We start from the raw sequence: 25196 nt of genomic DNA on the forward strand, positions 1-25196 counted from the left end.
GAGAAGGTTTTTACCAACAAATGCAACTTGTTACAACTCTGCATGCAGATCACGTTGCAACATTTCTGCAGTGAAATCTCTGCTGCACAACCTGTAGTTATTCGCTCAAACATCACAATACATTCTTCATTACAGTCACTAGTGAGCAGAAAGGCTGTTTCATATCACAATTCATGCAAACTCTCACTCTTTCCCATGGGGATACTAGGGGTTTATGACATGTAGACTATCCAATACTTTCACAAAGTTCACGATTTTACATTTAATTCAGAATTTGTAAAATTTTACAATACTGTCATTTATTTCATTACTGAGACTCAATAATCAGTCTAGGAAATTGAGACTGCAGTTCTTCATCTTCACCAAACTTTCCTCTAATGTTAGCTTTTGCAAACCAGTAGTAAATAACCAGGTTTTATGCAAAAACGCTCAGAATACATTGTGCAGAAAAGTGGTCTTAGTAAGATACAGTATAATAGCTGGGTTTCTTCTTTGCTTAAAACAGATCACTGACCAACAACTGCTCTACGGTGCTCTAGACAAGAACCCTTGGAAAGGCCTTCAAGTCTTTCTGAGAGTTCACTACCACTAAAGTAAAAAAAAACATTAAGAAAGGGTACAATATACCCTGCAATACTAATTTCTTTGTGGAGCATTTAAAACAGTGGCACTAAATCTAACAACACTAGGATGGGAAAGCCCAAACTGCTGAACCAATCCACAGCAGACCGAAATGTGTGCAGCATCCATCAAGTGTCTCTAGTGAGGTGGGTAATGAAAGAATTAAATGCCTAGCACAACTCCCATTCCACAAAGAACTTAACTTCATAGAGAATGTAAAAATGGGTGATAAACTGAACAGCCTTATGTGAAGAGCAGGATGCACAAGAAGCCTCCAAAACGATCACAATAAAGCTAGTATGGAACAGAAGATACTAGACTCCAACCCTAAATAAGGTGGCTAAAGAGATCTCAACACCCAATCAAAAACCCACAACGGATATTGTACTGTACATGAAGCTTTACTGCAGAGATCTTGCTGCTAATGCAATAAAATATGAAACAAGGCTCTCCAAGCTCCTAACTACCAGCTAACATGCGAGGCCCTTTATACTCAAACATTCTGTTCATTACACCCATGTGAGAATGTGTTCTCTTAATCTTTCACCGATTAACTAATTAACTAATAAACACCCAATGTGTCTATTTATAATGACAGAGGTCTTTAATAGCTTACACTGATCTCTGCTATTGCATTCCAGAACGCAAATTGGCTCATACGCGATTGGTAAATAGGAGACAGATGACTGTGTAATGTGAAACTCGTGTCAGCTTATAAGCGATTTAATCCCCGACATGTTTACGTTTTGCATGGTGGAGTAATACAACTGAACGCGGCGGTCCGCGGAGGAATACACATGATGTTCAGTTGTCCTACGTGCTTTGTTTTGGAAGTGCTAATTGGGGGGGTGCTCCTCAATTCTCATGTTATTTTCACTAAATCTTCTGCATTTCTGTAAATATGAGTGCACAAGGTGATAAGAATTTGTCTAAGCGGAGATGCTGATACTAAAATTTCAGGTGGTGAACTGTTTTTCAAGGTTAAGTTCTAAATTCACTGTAGTATTTATTATTGTAGAGCCCTTGCCTGGTGTCTTGGCAGAAGCACACCTGGATAATTATGATAATTATATAACTATGTGCCGCGGTGCAGGCTGGAAACCACTGTCAGGGTACTGTCGGGAGGTGGTCTTAGGGTCTGACCGTTAGCTAACCTTCGCTATGTAAACAGTGTTTTTTTAAGAAATTGTACTTGGTTGTTGCGGTTTACCACCATTTTCTTCCCAAGACCCGTATCCACCCTAAGGTTGTGCAGTGTTCTCTTTGCTGCCCTTGTGTGTTTAAGTTTTGTTTAAGGGGTTTATGGTCTCTTTTGCCTGGTAACAGGCTGATGGAGACCTGTAATAAAGAGTGTGTGTGTAGACATCTAAATGTCTCGCTGCCCATGTAAACTCTTCCATAAATGCTACACTATAAATTTGACGTGTTTAAACATTTTTATTAGGATAACTAATAAACTTGGTAAAGCTTCGGTAAGGTTTTGGGTGGTATGCCCCTAACCCTATTTTTCCCATAAGCCCTGTTATTTTTAATGCATGATTTTGCATAACGTTTAGCTCTGCTCATTCAAGCCTGAAGGACTGCATTGAAAGTGAGCCTCTTTGATAAGCAGCATATCTTGAGTCTGTAAAACAACTTTGTATGGTACTTTTAATCATAAGATGCCCAGGTATCCATCCACTGGCATCGTATCTGGAGGATGATCTTAACTAATGACATCACAACTAATCACCAAATGTGATTTTCAGATTAAAAGGATACTGTATCAGCCATTTTGTATTTCAGATCAAAAGATAAAAGAGGCAAAAGTGCAGAATGTCAGACTTTATTTCTAGATACTTTTGTGTTGGGACAGATTACCAATTAACTAATTAATAAATTACTATTTTTTCAAGCCCAACATGCAAAGAATTCTACCTAGTCTGTGACCCATCAGCATCACCAGACTTTGCAATGCCGTATCTGCAACCACTTTTGGCTGTTGCTTGTTTGGTTTGCTGATTTTATCTTCTTCTTCAACAAGTAAAACTCAGGCTCATTAAAATTAAAATCCGGAGACAATCTTGGCCGGATCAAAAGTTTCCACTTGTATTCCTGATGAACTCCTTGGTTAAAAGCAGTCTGTTTTGGTTAACTGTCCTGCTGCAGGGGGAATTGTCATCCAATGAGTTTGGAATCTTTTTTTTTGGACCTGAACAGAAAAAAAGGTTCTGCACACTCCAGAATACATTCTGCTGCTACTATCATCTGTTACAGCATCAATAAACACCAGTGAACACTACCTCCACCATGTTTCATGAATGAGGAGGAGTGCTTAGGATCATCTGCATTTCCTCTTATTCCACACTTCTGACTTTCTGTCACCTTGACAAAGGCTTTGTCTCGTCTGTCCATCAAACTTTGTTCCAAAACTGTGGCTCATCTTTGAGCGTTTTTGCAAATTCTAATTTGGCCTTTCTGTTTTTAATGATGACAGGTTTGCAACTTTCAAAGTAGCTTTTATAAATCTCCTGTTAAAAATCTTCTGTGCACACAGTGTAGTGAGATAATCTTCAGAGTGCCGGGATGAAATTGTCTGCAATCTCTCTAATAATTTCTGTCATCAACTGCTATCTTCTTTGAATGACCTGGTCTTTACCGATTGGTTACTCCTCAGGTTATTTCTTTTTTTATCAAGACTTTTCATACTGTGGATTTTGTGATGTCTAATCTAATCTCTTACAGGTTTTATTTGTAATCCTTTTCACTTTCCTCTTCAAAATTGCTTGCTTTTCCATCACAGACAACTCTGTAGTCTTAATTTTCATTTACACCTTTGAACACAAGAGGCAGATCCAAAAATTAAAATCCATAGGTTGGGACCAAGGCTAAACATTCACAGCTTTTTTGTATTTTCTACATGGAATATCTGAGCAATTGGTATCACCTGTCATTTGTCCCAATACATATGTACGCAAAATAAGAAACAAAAGCTGATATTCTATACCTTTGTCTCAATCTTCTCAATCTGAAATACAAATTTCATTAGTACACAGCAAAAATGTTAAATTTCACTTCACTGTCCCAATTTTTACACTTTTCACTGTACATTCTGTTCATTTTAATTTATCACAGGGGTTAGTGACTAAATCAGACACATGATTACAAGTCATTTAGCCATACACACCATTGTTAAGCAATATACTAGTGTCTATAAACTGCATTAATTAAATGATTAATCAAGACAATTGTTTAATAAGTGACTTTAGGAGAGTTAATACTGACATCTTGATACTGGAGGACACAGGTTAGAAAATTAGTCAAGAAAAACTCCAGGCCCTGAGCATGATGTCTGAAAAGTCTGCAAGTAATTTTGGACTACCACTTACAATAAAGTCAGCTGTTCAATAGCACCTGGCTGTTCAGAGGCCATGGTGTTAACATAGAAACTGCGTTACCACCAATACCATCTTTCTTATTTAAATGCTCCTTTCAATGATAAAGAAGCGGATTTGCTCTCTCAGAACAGCCGTATCCTACACATTGCCTCCCAACCCTGAGTAACAACAGGGTCTAGATAATTTCTGTCCCAGTGTGTACTGCACATTTATGAGTAACAACGTGCTGGTTAACAAAGTACTGTAATACTCTAATTTACCAATTCTGTACCTTTAATGAGGTCCTCATAATTCATAAGCAATGAATAATGGTGTCAAAAATAGCTAAAAAAATGACATACTATTCTGTATCAGAAAGTTTTTCTAACACCGTATAATATCCATTTCTTGTAGGTAAATTCAATTCATAAGATGTTATTCATTCCCACAGGGGCAATTTAAGCAGTCATCGGTGCAACATGCAACAAAACGCAAAAACAAAGAGTGATCCACAGTAGAACAGCCTCTTCGTTTTATTCAGAATATTCTTGAGCTCTGTGGCGACCCAAGGCTTACTGTTCAGATTAACAGTGAAGCTCTTAGAGTGAATTTAATTATGCAAAAAGTAATGCATGAAGAAATCATGTAAATTTGTTCATTGAGATCTGAGCATGGTGCAATAAGAGTATCCCAGTTGGTGCACCTTTCAAGGTGTCCATACTAGACTTTGACCATACGTTAACTTTCACAACTGCCTCTGCGCACTTGACTACTGGCTCATACACAGAGGCAAGCAGGATTGGCAGCACCAAGACCTAGCATAGAGAATGACATCTATGCTCCAGAGAAAGAGCCATAGCATCTGTCATGGATTTGTTCCATTTGTTGAATATAACACTTGACATACTGGTAAAGCACTTTCCAGAGAGCAATGATTAAAATCACCTGAAATAAACATAGGGGGCATCAGCAGAAACAAAATCCAATTTATGAACAACACTGACAGTGTATTCAGCTGCCTTATTTGCACAGGCATGAAGATGGTTATACACCAACATAAAAAAGTTGCGGGAATTCACTTGGTGAATAGTATGGGTGGAGAGATACAGTCAAGCACTCTATATATGACACACGAGCTGTTCTCGAACTACTACAGTTTAACACCTTCTCTGATTAACACAGAGGCAGACCCCCCCTCTCTCCTTACCAGTACTGTTTTTATATTGCTCAAGGCGGACTGGAGTTCCAAAACCATCAATAAACAAGTTCTGGTCAGAAATTTCGTTGCTTAGCCATGTCTCTTTAAAAGCCATGTTAGATGCATCCCTGTACTCTTGTAGATAACTGAAATTCCCTTGCAGTTCGTCCAGTTTGTTCTGCAATGAGCGCACATAAAATCAGTAATGGTAGCGGCCTTCTTCTCATGGATTGCTTCATTTTTTGTCTTAGTCCACCCTTCTTTCCCCTTTTCATTTTATTTCTTTATTTGGTGTATCAATACTTTTTTTCTGTGTCACATTTCCGGGTCTACCATGCCTGCTGCGCTGTATTGAAGACACCGAATGAATTCCCTGTTCATTGTAGGTGAGTGCTGACTGTGTATTCCCATGTTATCCAGTGAGCGAATGAAAAACATACAGTGCTTTCACAAAGGAAAAAAAAGGCTTCGAAACATTTGATTTCCAGGGCATGTAGACAACATAACAAATGCAAAAATGAAGGGCCCGGAATGAACAATAATAAAGAGGAAAGAGAAAAAAAATGAAACAAAGTAAAACAATCTGCACTCGCAACCCAACTGGTCACCACACGACCAGCGTCCCAGAAGTAATAACTGGTTCAGGGACACCTATACATCACACTGTAGGTTACTTCTCTACATCTTACATGGAAACTGAAATGAAAATTACAGACTAAGCAACAAAATGAGCAACAGATTACAAAATATAAGCTATGTTGATAAAACCAAAAAGGTAACATCTGACTCATCATGAAAGGCAACCAAAGGCAGTATTACTTAAATTACAACTGTAGGCAAGAATACGAAATTGACAAATAATATGCAGAACGTGCAAATGCAACCTCTAAATTAATAGCAGATGAATAGACTGCTGTGGCAGTAACTGAAAGCTGTAGTTCACTTTACTTCACTGTAAAAATGCAGTGGAATATAAATATTAAACAATTTTGCAAGTGCAGGAGCTGCACAACTCCATGTGATTTTGCTGCTTTCTTTCCATGATAAGCTCCAAAAAATGATCTGAAGTTTTTTCTGTTGAGTGTCAGGCATTATGACAAGAAACATACCAAATACTGTAGCAAAGCTATTTACCAAAAAATCAAGGTGAAAGAGCTAATAAATTATCTTTCTCATGATAAACTCAAATTCTCAGTCATGTTGATTTTACCTACATTATGATCGGAAATCAAGACTACTCCCAGATTTAACTCCTTTTCTAATACATTACATTTACATTGATAAGTTTATCATATCTGGCACATCAATCATGTGATTATGGAATGAAACCTCTCTCACTGACATGCCTACACAGTTACTACAAGCAGCTGAGAATATGGCATTTTCTCTGCTAGTTAAAGGAAGTCACAGTCGTCAAATCTGTTTTTCTGAACCACCTTTCGGTGTATGCAAGTGAGAAAAAGGGGGGTTTCAGTGGTATGGACTTCTGTCACATTAATTCAATAACCACACCAGTAAACCCCTTTTTAAAAACAGGAGAAAGGTACAACAGCCATTACTATCACAGGAAAACAGGCAGTAAGTATGATGAATAATCCCTATGTGTGTTAAAAGACACCTTGAAAGAACACCAGTCAACGCCTGCGGTTTTACAGTCAAAGGAGCAACCTGAAGAAGGTTCCACAGCTAAAACGCTGTCTCTTTTCTTTTCCTTTCAGCATGAAATAAACGTTTACCTGTTCCCTTCCATCAAGGATAAATGCTTATTTTCACTATTCTTACAAGAGGCCTTGAGTTGGGGATGATATAAGACAGCAGGGATAAAAGAAAAATGAAGTAACACAAGAGTAACATAGAAGGCTCCAAGATCAAGTAGTTTAATATCACTGGTAGCTGATGATAAAGCTCGAAACAGTTGCGTTTGAGATTAAAGGTTAAAGAAAACTCAATACAAGCATAAAAAGTCACTTAGAGATTGAGCAGTGTCTGGTGTGTGTCAAGAGCTCTGATGCATCAGCATGCGAGTCTAGCCAGCCAGACTCGCCTGAATAATAAAGAAAGGAACAACAGCTGTTCCTAGGAAACATGGAAAATATTAAAGATTAACAAATATTACAGTTTATTAAATGTTACAGTTGTGGGTGAAATTGAAAATAGGCCAATTTCTAATTTTGAACTATTGAAAAGACGATGAGAAAGAAGTATAGTAATAAACAGCTGTGCTGTGCATCTGTCAACCAAATCCAGCACAAACATGGGAGCGGACAACAAGTTGATAATTTAAGGTTAAAGGAAAAGTAGAAAATTAGAAATCCTTAAGAACTAGTCAAATGAAAAAGTAAAAGGTGTTCAGAACTCTTGTGAGGTGTGCTGGAGTCATGGGACACCACAACGTAGCACCAAGTGGCTAGTATTTTTAAAAACAGAAGGATATCGTAGGCTGCTAAACTTGAGTTAAGACATTAGAAAAAGCACTACATAAGTGTAAGGAATTATTATTAATAATAATATTAAATTAAACAGTCATGTAACGTCACTTAATAAGGTGTTGGACAACACAGTCTACCAGCATCTGGAATTGTGCAGGAGGGATGCAGCATTAACTCACACCCGGTTGACAGAAACAGAAAATGCTGTCCCAGGTGTCATTTCAGAACCTCACATCTCAATTCTGTTTGATTGCTAGATACCTAGAAGGCCACAACATATGGATAATATCAGTGTCATGCTCATCAAACCACTGGGTGACTGGGTAAGTAGTGCTTAGCATTGACCTTGCCTTCTAAAGGAATCAATGCACTCAAACCATGCCAGGAAAATGTCCTGCAACAAAAGAGAAACACCAGAACCCTTAACTGTTGGAGCCAGGGTCTCTGTGTTATAGACTTCTTTACACATGTATTTTTGTTCGTTGATCACAAGTTGAAGGATAACTCATCTAACCAGTTGATATTTCTCCACTGTTTGGTAGCCCACTGCCTGTGCTCTTTGCTCAAGTTTCAATGCCAGGTGTGATGAGTGGTTTGTGCACTCCATCCCAACAAAAATACTGTTCTGTGGAGTTTTGGGAGGACTATTTTTGACAAACCTGCTTGTGCCACAGATTGAAATTTGTTTTGCTTTGTACTTGGAACACTGCATGGATATCGCAATCCTAGAGTGTATTTCTACCAATTGTTGCCCTTTTCTAACGATGTATTTAACTTGAAGTTCCACCTTACATCACCTTAGACATGTGGCTCTTGAACATCAGCATGCCGAGCTGTCTTAGTCACTGAATCTCCTGACAAATATGCCCAAACAATCACCCCTCTTTTAAAGACACTGGGGCCTCCTCATGCAGCTATGCAAGTCATAGTTATAGGCAACCAGGCCTGTCCAGCATTTCTATACCTGACCCCAAGCATGCCAGGATGTTATTTTCTCTATTAATGCTTGTGTGGAAGACCTTGCTTTTTAAATACTTGGTGTCCCTCATTTACCCATGTGTTTCCATATTTTGTCCACTCTCTGCAGCGATCACAAAGCACTCAAAATTCCAAAAGGGACACTAGTGTGCATATACTGACGGCCGATACTGATTTGGAGCACTCCATGAATATATGACTGGGAGGAAAGTGAGGAAACTGAAAAATGTAAACAGGAAACCCCTTAAACATGAAGGGGACCCATCAAGGTTGACAGACTTTGTGGACACATGAAACAGAAAACAGAGGGTTTAACATGCGTTCATGTAACTGTCCACTGATATGACAAGAAACAAAAACCATGTAACCATGGCCAAAAAGCTGACCCTGAAAGGCCACTTTAGGAATAACTTTGTGAGCCTCAGTTTAAACCAACAAACTGGTTGACTTCACTGAATTACAAAAAAGGCTGTGGAATCAGAATGTCATTCAACTCTTACACTCACTCTAACGCAAGAGACAGCAATCTTTCAGAAGGGGTGTGCCAAGAGTTAGCTCACGCACTTGTTTTTACAGATTTGCATGCCACTGATATATTTTAAAGTCAATAAAAGCCCAAATTACATTTTGAAAAATAAAATTTTAATATTAAAATATCATATCTAAAATTAAGAATGTGCACGTCTTAACACTAAGTGTGATCTTTGCCCTTGCTTTCCCTTCCTGAATTCTTCAATCTCAGTCTCATAGCAGTTTGAAATCAAGCAAAAGGAAAATTCACTATCTTCATCACTGCAGTCATTGCATTTTTAAGTTATAATTCAAAATATTGGCACAAAGTTTTTCCTGACAAACAATGCAATTAAAACTTCCAGTGGGGTGGCCAATGTGATCCAAAATGATCTCTACGAATTCCTTTTGTTTTCTGACCATAGCAAGGGCACTGTCAGTCATCACAGAATTTTTTTTCTTAATGATACATAAATGATTAATAAACATCTTAGCTATATCTTCGCCTGTAGTTGTGTCATGCATGGGTTTAAGGCATCACACCACTCCTCGAATTCCATCAGAGTCTCTGCATCTCGCAAGAATTGCTAATTGCAGTACACTGGTTATATCCACGCACTAAAAGCAGAAACAGCATGGTCTTTATGTAAAACAAATCCATTCATCTCTCCAAAAGGGCTGAAATGAGTGAACATCTAACTTTGCTTTCTTAGCAACCACTATTTTGTCTAAAAAGTTTGACTTTACACTTGAAAAATGTTACCAGTGGCATGGGATTGTGAGCTTTCCTATAAAAACAGGCTAGTGCTGCTACAAAACAATGCAGTAAATAATCATTTTTTTTTACATCAAAGACCGTTCAGTGGGTAGCATGTAGATAATTTCAGAACAGTTCAAGCATTGTTTTTTTTATCATCTTAAACTTAAATTTCTTCCTGGCTCATTAAACTTCTATTGCACATGCTGTTAAAAATCCTTTTGCATGCCAATAAAGGGATGTGTGTGCTGCAGGGTTCCGACACCTGCTGTAACGTATTGATAAATGAGGAAACTGTGGCACTAATTGGGCGGGGGATTATGGTCATGCATTGCGAAGAATATTAATCCTGGATATTCCTGGAACCTTGTTTGAGTAGCCTGGGATGTTTATGGATGTGAATGTGAAGCACTGTGTGCAACACCTGGCTAGTGAAGGGATAATACGGAAATACATTTCTACTTTCACAGTAGCAAAAACACTGTGGGGAAACAGTTCTAAACAGACTAAGGAACTAGTTTTCTGGGAAGGGCTCCCTGTGCCAAATTACTGGATTTAAGCAAATGTTTTATGTACCCTTTTATTTGTAGAGGTGCAGGGTGATTGAGTGAAGGAATCATCGTTTTAATATTTTAAAAATCAGCGACACATCCTTTAAAGTCATTGGGATAAGACCCTTTGAATTCATTACCATACAAGTAATGCAGCCACCCTAATGGGGTCCTTCGGGAACTGCAGAAACCAGTGAAATAGTAAAACCTAGAGATAAGTTAATGCCTAAGAGCAGACACTTAAAACAAGCAAGACATGGCAGATGGAAAGCATGAGAACAGTCACAAATCAACCATAACTACCCAAGCCAAACTATGGTGCAAAGTAGTATTGAAAGATGTTCACAAATTATTTCTGCTATTCATTTTTACAACCGTCATAACCAAAAAAGATAACTATGTACCTGGCAGTGAATGGCAACAGGGACTTGCTACCAAGCCATGTTGTTGAAGCTGATAACCTGGTTTCTTTCAAGAAATGACTGGAGGAGATACCTGGATCAATTAACTGCTAACTAACAAACAGGCTAGATGGGCCAGATTGCTTCCTCTTATCGGTTACCTCTCTCATAAGAGGTATCAAAAACACTCTTCTGTTGTCATTTTGGAGGGGAGTAATCACTTAAAAGTACATCTTTGCACAAAGTAACAACCTAGCTGTACCTGGCAAAAATGGGCAATCATACAGCCTTGGGATCATCAGTGGATTCAGGCAACTGTATAGCAAAATACACTGTTGTCATCAACTATTCATCTGCTCACAGCGTCATTCAACACTGGCATGCTCAGAATGTTCCTTGCAGCAGCCTCCTGCAGAATGGCTTTTTTTCTGCTGAAGTTGACCTCCACCAGCAATGTTATTTAAAAAAATTCATTCTGATAATTCTGCTGAAACAAAAACAAATATTTGCATTTCTTCTACCCTCCAAAACGCAAAGTAACAGTAAACATTCATCTTTAACTGACAACATTCAATGGAGTCATGCACAATATCCTTGTAGCTCAATTCTGGAGAGTGATATGCAATTACCATTACATTGATGGGTTCTTACTTTTAGTTTTACAAAGTACAGCCCATCATGAACCAGCCCTGTGACCACAGGTGGGCCAATCACAGTTGTTACTCACACTGGTTGGGAATTACCACTCTTAAACTCTTTTCAGTTATCCAGTGAGTTACCTCACTAACTTTTACAGATGCACTACAGAAAGCACACTGACAGGTTGCATCACAGTGTGGTATGGCAACTGCAGTATTGCTGACCGCAAAGCCCTACGGCGGGTGGTAAAAACTGCCCAGTCCATCACTGGGGTTGCTCTCCCATCCACCCAGGACATTTATGACAGACAGTGCTTGAGGAAAGCGCTAAGCATCATCAAAGACCCCACACACCCCAGCTACAGACTGTATGACCATCTACCATCTGGAAAACGGTACCGGAGCATTCAGCCTCTCTGACCTACGATCTGAACCCTCACAGTGCCTTCTCTCTTTACCAAAACTCAAATACACATAGAAATCTACCTCTACCTCACGTCAAGAAGCTCACTCCCCATAATTTTATATCCTTTATTACATTCTGTTGATGTATGATTTTGCACATCTGATTTTGTTTAGCAAACTGCCTGTTGTTGTTTTGCACATTGCCTGTTGTCTCTCTCTTTCTTTTCTTATACAATTGTATTGTTGGGGTTTTTTTGGTACTGCTTACCATCTGAGAGCTAGCTAAATACCATTTCATTATACCATATACCTGTATATAAGTATAATGACAATAAACTTGAACTTGAGAGCAACAACAGACCCTGATATGGATCCTACTGAGATTCACTGATTGTGGCCATGACCCCCTGTTGTCTTTATCGCCAACACCCATCTCGAGCCAGGACAATATATCATGGTCCTGACACAAGGAAGTGAGGCCTGCATTAATTAAACCTGAACTGTGGTTCTCAGAGTAGCTCATCAACTTAAATCCTACCCATCAGCAAGGACCATGCCCTTGCATTAAAACTAGGATACTGTGCAAGCAGTATGAACAGTGGTGGCCCTTTTGATCAGGGAACCCAATGGTGGGGTATTGAAAGAGTTCTCACATTCTTATTACTGTATCCCCAATAAGCTCCATGTAGTGATCTGGCTGGAGAACAGGGGTTTTAATCATCAGAACCAGTGGGAAAAGTTTCAGTATATTGGATAGGTAGAAAAGGATATATCATTCAGACGGAGAAAAGAAACCAAGCAGCTACAATACAGTGCTGCACAAAGTTCACCCATTACATTTTTTGCCCCTGTAGTACAGACAAAATCCTAGATTTAACAACAGTGCAGGAATTTGAATACATGTTTATAGTCCCCAGTGCCAGCAAGCCACACCCTTCAGTCTTCCAAGTCTCCATTGCACACCAGCTTCCACATATATCTGGACAAAACACAACCTCGATCCAAAGAAGGATGACTGGACATGACACATTTCTTCTCCCACTACTGTCATTGAGGCTTTGATTGCTGGAGTCCACTCTGCATAATATGGAGGATGCAGAAAACCTATTGACTTCTTAGGAATTCTTCCATGCTTCACCTTGTGGATGCTGACCCTATATTTTTACACTGTCCTGGTAACAGACAGTATTATATAGGTGAAAGAAAGCTAGCAGTCTATGCTTTTTGCTGTGTTGCCTTGCACCCTCTGGAATTCCAGTTATCTGTTTATACTTAAAACGTAGGCAAAAGTGTGGTGTTAATTTAAAGACTGCACCTTCTGCTAGTAATGGGAGCTTAAGACAAAAGGTTGAAGACACCAATCATTATTTTCCAAAAATGGGGAAAGTCCGGTCATATTAAGTGACTTGAACGGCATATAAATTTCACATTTTGATCTTCTCCAGCAAAGATCCTTGGAGAATAGGATTAGAAACAGTACAGGTTGAGCCCACGTTGTGAATGTCAGTATATCTTTTTTTTGACTGTCCAGGCACACCTGAGAATTGTATAACAGGTTGTTTTTTGGGATGAAACATGCAACACAAAAATGCAACAAATATGATTATATGTAACATGGCAGTAAATTCAATGAGTTATCAAATATACATGCTGCTCTGGCAGTGCTCTCGGTAATACAGGATTGTACACCTCCATGCACTTTCGTTTAAGCACTTGTTCAGTGGTTTTCATAGACTTTATGCAATATCTGTGGACTTCAGATTGATTACCTTAGTACAGTGGTTCTCAAACTGTGGTACGTGGAGCGCCGCCAGGCACTACGCCATATGACCCTGGAACTTTGTTGTGTGCACTGAAAAATCTGGACGAGTTTTCACATTTTCTATTTCAATATGTGTCGAATACGCAGCCTAAGTACTACGATACAGCGCGCGCCAATACTTGAGTGGACACGAGCTACTATGTAATTCTATACCATTGAATAGGAATGCGTGCTACGAACGTAAGTGACCAATTGTATTTAAAAAAGGTATCTCCAGCAAACAGGGAGGTAGGAGAATGTGCGTGATTTTGGAACAATGCCAATGTTGTAAGCATAGGAATGCATAGAAATGCGTGCTACGAACGCTGCCAATCTTGTTAGCACAGGAAAGCGTGATAGATAAAAATATTTAAGAACTGTTCTAGGTTAATTTGAGAAAAATACACCAAGCCTCTCTGTGTTTCACTCCCATGCACATGAAATAAAAACTTCTTTTAACTTCTGAGACGGACTCATGAAACGGAAAAGGGGGAAAATGAAAGCTAGCGGATTGCTAAAGCAGGTAAGCCCCACACTATTTTTGAAGAACCTTATTTACCGTTGGCAAAAGAGCTGACATATATTGTCTGGAGAAAAGGCTGCTAAACAGCTCGACCTGCTGCCCACTCCGAAAGACACAGTCACTCGTAGAATTACTGATATGGCAGATGATATCAAAAGTATGCTGGTAGAGCGCGTTAAGATGAGCAGATGCTTTTCACTGCAATTAGATGAGTCTGTAGATGTCGTCAATTTGGCCAATTTGCTCGTTTACATTCGATACCAGTTTGAGGGTACGTCCCATGAGGACTTTCTGTTCCGTAAGCCGCTACCAACAGGAACTACAGGAGAGCACATATTTCAGCTTCTGAATGAATTTAAGAGAATGGCATCGACTGGATAAAATGCGTCGGAGTTTGTACAGATGGTGCTAGAGCGATGACAAGCCGGTGTAGGTGCACAATTAGAGAGGTTGCTGCAGAACTGAATGGACGCATTGCAACATTCACCGCGAGACCTTTGCCATCAAGAAAATGCCTGACGATTTAAAATCTGTTAGACTCTGTAGTGAATTGTATCAAGGCTTGACCAATGAATTCACATCTGCTTTGCTCGACTAAACAGGCCCACCCCTTTCACTGATATTGTGCTTTTTTATTATTTTTAATTGTTGTTGTTTCTGGTTTTTTTTCTGTAAAGCACTTTGAGAAGCCACCTTTAAAGGTGCTATATCAAATAAAGTTTATTGTAATAATATTTATTATATGTGTGAGTGTGTGCGCGCTCATGTTGGTCAATGAGATTTTCTGGGGTTCCTATGAGAAGATGACTTGTAGGTGGTACTTGGATGCTTTGGTTTGATCAGGGGTGGTACTTGGTCCAAAAAGTTTGAGAACCACTGCCTTAGTATATAATAGCTAGAAAGTACTGGCATACTTTTAAAAAAATCATTTTTGTTCACAAACAATTTTTATATACTTTTTTACTTTAAATCTAAGAATGCATTTTTGAATGTAATAGTACTGTCCTCTTTTTTTTTTGGCCAGATGTGTGAAGCATTATAATTATTTTATATCAAAATAACTTCTCATAGAGAAATCTCATCAAATGAATTAAAAACTAGCAATAAAATTAATACAATTCCATTTTACAAACCATTCCTCTTACTACAAAAATGCCACTAAAACTTTAAATGGCAATTTTATAACACTGTCAAAAATGTATTTGCAAGGATGAGGTAAAAACTACAGAAAATACACTGCATTTTAGAAGAAGTGGGGCTGGACAACTAATGATGCATTAAGATCCACAGATCAGAAGAGTCGTTTGGCCCACTGTGCTCATTTGGTTCTGTTTCACTAGTACCAATCTAGTTTCACAGTGATCAAACCCCCAGTAGGAAACCCCTTGAAACCCACCTTGAAGATGGACAATTTACAGCACCCGAATAAAAATAAAACTGCTAGCCCTTGGGAAGTGGAAAGACACCAAAAGACCTGGCGGAAAACCCATGTGATTATACAGAGAACATGCAAACGCCAAACAGACAGCCCCCACAAACAGCCAGAAGGCCACACCAGCAGTTAATTTAATCTAACATCACAGGGCCTTGTCTGCTAGTGCCATTATAAAAAAAAAACGTCTTACATAAAGAGAAACACGTTGCTTTGCAGCTACCTGGTCACGCCAACATTAAACAGTTGTACTGCTCTTGACTCGTGCCAAAAAGTTATTTACTACACGATTTTACTGCTGAAGATGAATACGTCATGGCAGCAAACAGATCATATCTAATACAGTTCATTTTATTCATTGCAATATTATTTACATTTTTAAAGAGTACACTTTGCAATGTTAGGCTTGGGTTGAAACAATCCTCACCAGAAGAAGCAGCTCTCTCATAACTGATGGACTGTGCAATGCAAAATTATGAATGTCTCCATGACATCCAATTATTCATCTACTGCCTATGTTTTAGCCAGTTTGCCCAATTTGGGGTCACCTGTCCCAGCAAGCAAAGGGCACAAGGCATCATACGCCCTGGAGAGGACACCAGTCCAGACACACTTACACCAGGGCCAATTTTTACAAATATTAACCTACCAGAATTTCTTTGTACTGTGGGAGGAAACCCAAATGAACACAGGGAGAACATACAAACTCCACACAGATACCACCCCAGGAACTGAACCCAGGGCCCGCCCACTGTGAGGCAGCAATACTAACCACAGCGCCACCATGCTGCCCAGCATGAAATTCATCACTAGAGTAAGCAGGCTCTTACTACAGCTTATAAAACCTCCTTTAAGTAAAGCCTCTACCATTATAACAATATTCACAAAATGGTTCAGTTTAAACTCGATATAGCAGCAGTGATATTAAAGAGAAGAGTGGAGTAGCTACACCTGTCCGACAGAGGGCAGACATAAAACATTTTTATTACTTTTACAACATTACTGTGATACGTTATCTCATATAACCTCATAGGGATAGACTGTGCAGCACAATGTTTTATCCATTAAGAATGTTAGAGCAGGCACTTCATGGTTTTAGCTACAGTATTTTATTTTGTTCCAATAAATGGGTCATAGGATGCACCTAATAAAAAATACCTAAATTACAATGCTATTTCACTTTCTTCTCTGAATTTGTGTGGTTTGGATAAAAAACATTTTTTATGTGATTATGAATCGACACCCATATTCAGATTACAAAGCAAGGTTTATTCTCTAAGTTGCTTAAATTCTAATACAGAAAAGACATGAACAAAGAGAGGAAAACGGTGTGTTCTTTGCTTATGTTTGTAAGAACTGAAGTCTTTCATTTGCTACCACATTAAAGCAAAAGACCAAACAGTTTGCTGGAAACATTTTTAGCTATCTCATGTGCTCTACTTTTCACACACTTTGACGGAAGACTTGCACCCATAAGTGGAGCTGCATATGGCATATTATTTGCCCTGAACAAAGTGAAACGTGGTCTGGAAGGACAGCACATCAGCAGAATCACTGAAATCTGCTTTTGTCACTATTCTACTGACTTCCTTGTGCAGTTTTTTTCTACCCCAGGAAAATGTTTTAAAAAACAGTAAAAAGCCAAATTTAGATTTTTCATTTCAAAAAGACATTTAAGGAGTTATTTAAAACGTACATCAGACTCGCCTGCCCCCCATATGCCAAGCCACAAGCAGATGCCCTGGTTACAGTGAAGGGGGGGGGGGCAAACCCCTCCCCCAAATCCAACCTACCTGGTCTATGTGAATACTGTCCCCCGTGGGCCAGCGGTGCTTGCTGGTGTAACCCCCGAGCTGCTCTCCTGGTTGCCGCTGGAAGAAGTAACCCACTGTGGCATCGTCCTGGGAGCGCCCACTTAAAGGAGGCTGCACCCCCGGGGCGCCTACGACAGCGGCCGGCGGAAGAGAGTGCGGGGTGGAGCCGCCGCCCAGAACCTGCAGAGGGGGTGCACCCCCGGGACCCGGCCCACCCCCAGCACCAGGTAAGGATCCTGGCACAGGGACCCCAACCCCAACTGCACCGGCCTCCTGAGCACCATTCGCATGCATCATTCCTCCCCGAGTGTCCTGCCAGGCCACTTCATTCATGCCTAGGAGGACGCATGGAATGCTCATTCCACGGAGAAACCTGCGGATAAAAGCAGACAGAGATTGAGGATCTTCTCCTTTGCCCTCAGTGAGAGGACTAAATGTCGCCATGTGACACTCAGCAAGCTGTAACACCTGTGTCAGGCTGTAGGCAACACTGATGATCTTTAGCCCTTGGTACTCTAACTTGTATCGGTCTACACACAATCGCCTCATTCAAAACTAAAAGATTTCACATCTTAATTCTCACCAGAATACCTTAAGATGATGAAATACAGGGTTCTGCATCATACTTTTTTAAATCAGAGGAAAGGGCTACTTACTGAACTTTGTGTTTTCATTTAAAGTGTTCAGGGTACTAAACCTTCCTACATATTCTAGATACAAGTTTTAAACATTCTCAAATGTACCGACAAAGTCAGCCCAGAGGACTTCTTCAAAAATTAACAGTGGAACAAAAACCAGAGGAATTACATGGAAGTATGTGTGAAAACTGAGAACAAGGAGGCCTTTCTGTACACAAAAGGCAGTAGGAGTATGGACCAAGCTACCCAATCATGCTGTTGAAGCTGATACTTTGGCTTCCTTCAAGAAAAAGGTGGATGAGATCCTTCTAACAATTAACTACCAAACAGGCTAGATGTGCTAAATGGCCTCCTCTCTTTTTTCACCTTTCTTATTTTCTCATTTGATTGTGTTTATTGGAAAAAAAATAGTCCTGAACTATTATACAATCTATTATTTAATAAAGATTATGACACACAAATGTGGATTTTTTTTTTATTTCAAACTTATATTTGAGTGGACTCATATTATTGTATTCCACTGTTCTGAACCATTTGTAGGATGGCTCTATGCTGGCACATGTCGTTTCTTAGCAGCAGCAATGAAACCGGCCATTCCTGAATCATCCTTATGTTCAGCCACTCCAGAGGTAGCCAGGAACTGGCAGAATAACCCTCTATAGTAAATGCAAGCGTGGCATAGATCCCTTTTCTACCTTTTAGGCCAGTCCTCTTCTGCACCACATTTGTCGTGGTATTTCTTTCAACCTTCCAGTCACTCTCGAAACACATATGACCTCGTGTGTTTAAAGTCACGAGTGGGAAAAACAGCCCAAATTCAGCAGACTGCTCTCACTAATATGTAAAGATGTGCTTTGAAATGCTGACTGGTAAATTGCCATGACTGCAAGGGGTGACAGGATCATGAGCTAGATGGATATTTCACTCCTTGCAACACTGCTGGTGCTGTGATCCATGTAGTATTCCTGCTACATAAAGACTTTCATGCTCTTGGTTCAGACTGTGGTTTATTTCCCGCTTTTACTTTAAACCCATCACTATAATTTCTGAATTTCTGTTTTAAAATGTCTGATGCCAACAAGTATCACTTAAAAATGACACCACATATTAAAATCTGTTAAATACCAGATGCTGTTTTTGATAAGGCACTGTTTTCAATTCCTGGTTCTGAATCATCAACAAAAAAAGCTGACATAACCATTTGAACAAATCACATCTCTGCCAAGTTTCCTTTGAGCAGTTCTGGCGGTGTACGGGATATTACAGGTCCTATGTACATTATTACATAGGTCTACAATGCAACAATACATTTAAATATCAAAGTTTGCAGGAGAATGGAACAAGATGCTCAGGAATGTTGTTTAAGCCAAACACCTGGCATCTTCCAATAAATAGTGGAGACAAACTTGGATCAATTAGTTACTAATCACTTCTCATCTGTAACAACTCCTGTGCTCAAAGGGATTTTGTACTGGCCCCAAAAGAACCAATATGCCTCAAATACCACTGCAGCAATGTATATTAATTAAAGATGTGCAATTACTGGTCAGTAACTGTAAACTGTTGCAGCCACCTTCAATACAAATGAAGCAAAAAGTTACTTTCTGTGTGACCAGATTACCAGAAGAATGTAATACAAATGTGCATTGATGCAATCCTACTATTAACAACCACTAATCACAAATACTGCAAATTACTTTTTTTCAGGGAAACTTGTTGAGACTGTTGCACTAAATCTACTGCCAATCTACACAATATTCTATTGGCAATTTGTTTTGTCAGTGAACAGGTGGATAGGTTTGTACAACTGAAGGGCTCACATGAAAACTTCCAAGCAATTTTTAAGAAAAGGAATGCTTTTATTTTAAAAACAAATCAGGTTCAAGCAGTTTTCAACCTCTGTTTTTCCATCTTCTTAAGTTCCTTAAGAATGCATTCTTAAGGAATTCCAGCATTCCAGTGCATGCTTTTCACTTATCGATAAGCAAAAGCAAGTTTTAAATTGAATTCTAATACCATTAAGTACGCTTTTCGCAATCAAAATTACTCAATGCTTAAAAGAAGTCTTTACATAATCCCCAAATTACAACTACTGCTGAAGTCAAGTATCAAATGACTGTATTGTTCATGTTAAAACAGACACGCTTAACTTGTCAGCTCATAGTGTTTTTGATTCCATGTTTTGTTTGCTTGCAGGTTGAGGGAGCTACTTACCTACATGTTCACACTGGTAATGTGATACAAAAAGGCGGCCTGGGGCTAGTTTGTATGTTCGACATATATATTAGGCCAACCCTGGGCCACATCAAAAAGCTTTTCTGTCAGTGTTCAAACTTGAGAGGCTGTGGCCCCAATGTGGCTCTGGAGCAAACTAAAAATACAAGTGCAAGAGGGGTCTTTCACAAAGGGGACGGGTGTGGAAATAAACACCCGCATGACACAGTTACACATCACACGCAGCTGAGAAACCTCTCACAATGTTTTAACGTATGCATATAAATGTCTAATACAGGCAAATGTCGTGTTAAGTGTATCTGCCAAGAAAATGTCCTCAAAATTTAAATCTAAACACCAATATATAATAACAAGGGTCTCTATCCACAAATTCCCAAAGATTTCAGGAAATTCCACTTAAGTGACATTACATTTAATGCAAAATAATACAGGGACATTCATCCAGAAATCTTATAATTAGAAAGCCTACCGTACCTTGTATTTTTTTATTACAGATTACAGGCAATAATTTGCACGATCAGTCATTATAGCGATTCCTTCATCAAAATAATACCAAAAGCAAAGTGTTCACAAGCTGAGGAAATATATTTTTATACAAGCCAGTGTAAGTGATGTCATATTTTTCCCGATGTAACTTGACCTTAAGGCTGCTTGGAAGTACAAATAATTCCCATGTCTACAATACACTACAAGCTGTGTACAATGTTGTCTGATAGGCTCAAAGTACTTTCTAAAATTCAGGTATTCTGTGTCATTTTCTAATACCAACCACTCTAGTACTATCATTTGAATAACTTGTTTTTCCAGTCTAAATTCCATAAATTCTGACAAATAAAAATTCATGCCAGCAGTTTAGTGAGACACTTTCCGATGTATGGGGGTGTTTTTTGTTTTTAGGGGGATACATTCTATAATAGCATGTAGTTTATGGGAACACTTAAACTGAATAACACATAAATGCATCCTAAATGGAAATTTGGAGACGTGGTGTATCCAGTTTAATAAATATAACCATGAGCTTCACAAGAGAAATGTTGCCTTCTACTAGTAAAAAGTTGTTTCACAGTCCCCTGCAAAACATATTCATAGAGAAGGGAGATCTGAGTTCTACGATCATAAAACTATGAAATTGTGACTCTAACAAAATAGAAAATCATACCTGACAAGAAAAAAATAGAAAATTGCAATCTTCCAAACTCTTGTTTTATTTTGATAAAAATATAGGCCTACAGTTACTTTACCCTCAAGTAAAAAAATCTAATTTATTATATGCTGTGCACATAGATAGGAGAAAGAGTTAAGGTGCTGTGCACACCATCTTCAGAGTAACACAGCTCAAGAATACAGCGGATTGGGCAATTTAAACACACCTTCTCTAGTTTAAATGTTTAACCATTCAAAGATCAAGAACAAAGTAACAGAGAAATCAGAAATTAACATAAATTAGCAAAAAGCATGGCTGGTAAACAAATATTAAAGTTTTATGATGGATTTCTCAACAGTTTTTCAATGTGGTGTGTATATATACATGCATCAACAGGAGGACTATTTGTTCATTTTAATGAAAAAGCTATATAATCTCCCAAAGAACATAATCATATGTGGCAAAACATCCACTTTGAAACATGAACATTTGTTTTATCATAAGATGGTTTATGGATAATATATTGTAAAAGAATTATGTTTATTTACTATTTGCATTTCCAGGCACCTTGGGCTTTGTGTTTCTAAACAAAAAAAAAGATAGTTATTTTTTAAGTTTTTCCAAACTTCTTTAAAGAGTAAGCAGCACTCTCTTCTCTCTCGAGATGCTTAAGAGTCCCTTCAGTATAAACACCACACAAAAACTACAAGGACTTTCACTATCTGTTGGGCATAACCTCTGTCATCCTAGAGCTGTCAGCCTGTTGTATATAACTCAATCAATAAAAACTAAACTAACCTGAACCGATTCCTTAAATTTATGATCTGACATGCTCTTGCCTTTGGTAGAATATTTAATGCACTTGGACTATGTGTACTGTAACTGAATCCACTGCATGTGAATCACAACACTGTTGCAATGCACTTCAGTTAAAAATGGCATGCAGTGTCACATAACTAGACTTCCAAGTTAATTTAGATATTTCAGTTTTGCTGTTTAACAACGTGACTTCCACATTTACACACTTGATACATCACTGCAAAATGTCTAAAAACACTGCTCCGTGATTACCAAATAATATATCCTTCAATGACATCCATCAGGCACTCGAATGTGCCCTGCCTTGTGTAATACACGGAGAAAAACTGAATACCATCACATAAAGCGAGATGCTTTTTTCATAAAATAGCACTGACTATTCTTTTTTTTTAACTGCCCATCCCCCCACTCCTTCTACAACAGTGCCTCAAAACCATGACCTTTTCAGCCTACTGAGTAGACGGGCTGTATTTGCCACAGTTCCATCACTGTGAGGTTGGTCATAAAAAAAGTAACATCTTTGAAACAGTAAAATACATATTTTATACATGGCAGGTTAGCAAGTTTGCACTGTAAACAGCAACAACTTTTCAGACAAATGTGAAAGAACAGTCTTTAACACCCTTGCTGCATATGGTTTAGGCCAATAATAACATGTAGCCTACAAAGACATTTATATGCACACGGATTTATATTAGCAATGAATACAATCTAGAACAGCCAACATCATTAGCTTTATGTTTCAAAATCTGATCTGTGTTCCTACTGGTAGTATTGTCCTACATGTATCAGTGGTATTATTAACCGGTCGCCTGCTGTATTAACAGAACCACCACTGTCTGCGAGAAGCTTTTGAGAAGACAAAGCATAAACAAGGAATGAGGCCTAGTTACCGTAAAGACAGGCTAAGTGTTAGACAGCCAGGATCATTTAACTACATCGAGAAAAAAGAAAGCAAGAGCTATTAAAATTAACTCTTCGCACACACGTCTGTATTATCACACGGGTCTTTACACCTATGGGGAAGCACAAAATATAAAAATCTTTATGCATAGGGATATTTTTAGGTGCACGGAAAGAAAATGACCCAGTTGTTGGTAAACAAGTGAACTTCTTGGAAATAGAGACCGGGAAAGAAGCCAAGCAGAACCGAACCTCTCCTGTACCAGGACAGTTTTACTACAGCTCACGACGGTGAAGTGAGTTCAAATTGTTTTCAAACAATAAATAACACAGGATGGCACATAAAAGGAAATCCATCACTACCAAAGTAGACAAAAAGAAAACTCTCGAGGTGTCAGTACTATGACTTCAAAAACATTATTTTATGTTTACTTAAAAGTGGAGATCCAAAAAATAATATCCTCGTAAACATAAACACGCGCTGGTAAACGTCTAACGAAAGCATAAAGCATAATAAAAAGCATCAAGAGCAGTATTTACAAACAGCTGAGGCCTCTTACCTTCAATATTATTTAAAAGGAAAGCAGGACAAAAGCACCCAAAAAGCATTTACAGAATAATACAGCTGCCCACCGTCCCCAGTATGTCGCTTAAGAAAGCTATAAACCAAAACAGAAGCTTCCAGCTTCTTTTAAAACAATCCGCGGAAAAGCTCGAACAGAAACACAAACTCGGCGAAAAGACCTGCGCCAGCCATTGCTGCTGGGTTACTACACTAACATGGCCCCCCTCCTTGCTCTAAACAGAGAGCCTTACCCGCTAAACAAAAGGAAATATCATAATAATAATAAAACATGTTCTAAACACTCGGTCCCTGGCAATAATCCCGGAATGGAGTCCCTCAAGGTGTGCATTTGATCCAAACCTGGGGATGGACGGGATACTCACAGGCCGTGCTGCTGGATGGCGATGGATTATTATTATATACACACTTTGTTTTGTTTTTTGGTAGATGTCGGTGTTTTAATGGTTTTGGTTTGTACGTGGTACGTTCAGTGGAAGTGTCGCCCTCTCCCCCCTCCCCTCTCGAACTGAGCTTGGGCTAGAGGAGCACCGACAACATGGCGACAGAGGCAGAGGGAGGAGCTGCAGCGGCTCCGCCACAGACCTGCGCGATAGGAGCCGCTACAGCACGGCGGCACAAGCCGGGGGGGTTACCGAGTTTCGGGTTTGTTTCGTTTTTGGCATTATTTAGAGATTTGCGCCCCACGTAGGAGAACATTCGTTTAGGTAAATTCTCATCACCCTTGCTGTCTCTAGAGAAACTGCGCCTTATCGCTAGTTAACAGCATCAAGGAAGCAGGCATTTGGCAATATAAATAGAATTCAGGAAATCACGTGGTTGTCTGTCTTGTCGCACTTATTTGAGGTCAGCAAAATCCAGGTTTATTAACGGTTTACGTAGAGATTGGGAGGAAATCATTTTTCTAACGTAATTTGAAACAGTGTAAATTGCTTAATTGATGAAAAACGGTATTTTGTAAGGTTTAAGTATTTTTTTAAGTTTATGTAGTATTATTTAAACTGGTTTATATAGACATATTTACATTTTTTTTAATATTTACAAATTTGTTTGACTTCAGGAGATGCTGTTAATGAGACAGTTTAAACCCTGCTCCTGATGTTAACCTTTTGTCATCCCATTTTTTCTGTGTTTAGTGATATTTAGTCCCGCAGCGTGGAGTACTGATTGGGCATCTGAACTTCTGTTCTAGTAAAACTGTAAATGTAAATTATTCAGATGTAAGCTTGTGTGTTAAAACAATTGACAGTATATTTAAGTTTGTTAAATTAACTTCGAGAGAAAAGATTATGTTCTTATGTAGTAAGGTAATGCTAGAAGAAGAGCTGAAAGTTAAACCCTTCGTATCATATTTGTATTTTTAGATAACTTTTTATATTACTGATGTGTGTACCTCTCTGACAAGATGTTTACTTATTTTAATTACTGGGCAAAACTAGTGTGTCTGACCTTCGCCTTTA

The 25196-nt window shown here is 38.8% G+C and overlaps 1 protein-coding gene across 14 annotated transcripts in view; it reads right to left on the bottom strand.

Annotated features, from left to right (window-relative positions):
• The window catches only part of LOC148675108 (pumilio homolog 2), a 48990-nt gene extending 24684 nt beyond the window's left edge, over nucleotides 1-24306 (bottom strand). For 6 of the 14 annotated variants that reach the window (XM_088626124.1, XM_088626123.1, XM_088626121.1 and 3 more), the window contains exons 1-2: nucleotides 24102-24306; nucleotides 17394-17787 (exon numbers count right to left, since the gene is read on the bottom strand). In XM_088626124.1, the coding sequence (XP_088482250.1) occupies nucleotides 17394-17774 (381 nt within the window). In that variant the 5' untranslated portion in view covers nucleotides 17775-17787; nucleotides 24102-24306. Of the gene's footprint in view, nucleotides 1-17393; nucleotides 17788-23713; nucleotides 23952-24101 lie in introns of those variants that run through there. The other 8 variants (XM_088626131.1, XM_088626125.1, XM_088626129.1 and 5 more) reach the window with 3 other exon arrangements.
• Nucleotides 24307-25196: the final 890 nt, after the last annotated feature.

Source organism: Lepisosteus platostomus, chromosome 3 (assembly GCF_059453375.1).
Source record: "Lepisosteus platostomus isolate fLepPlt1 chromosome 3, fLepPlt1.hap1, whole genome shotgun sequence".
Taxonomy (NCBI): domain Eukaryota; kingdom Metazoa; phylum Chordata; class Actinopteri; order Semionotiformes; family Lepisosteidae; genus Lepisosteus; species Lepisosteus platostomus.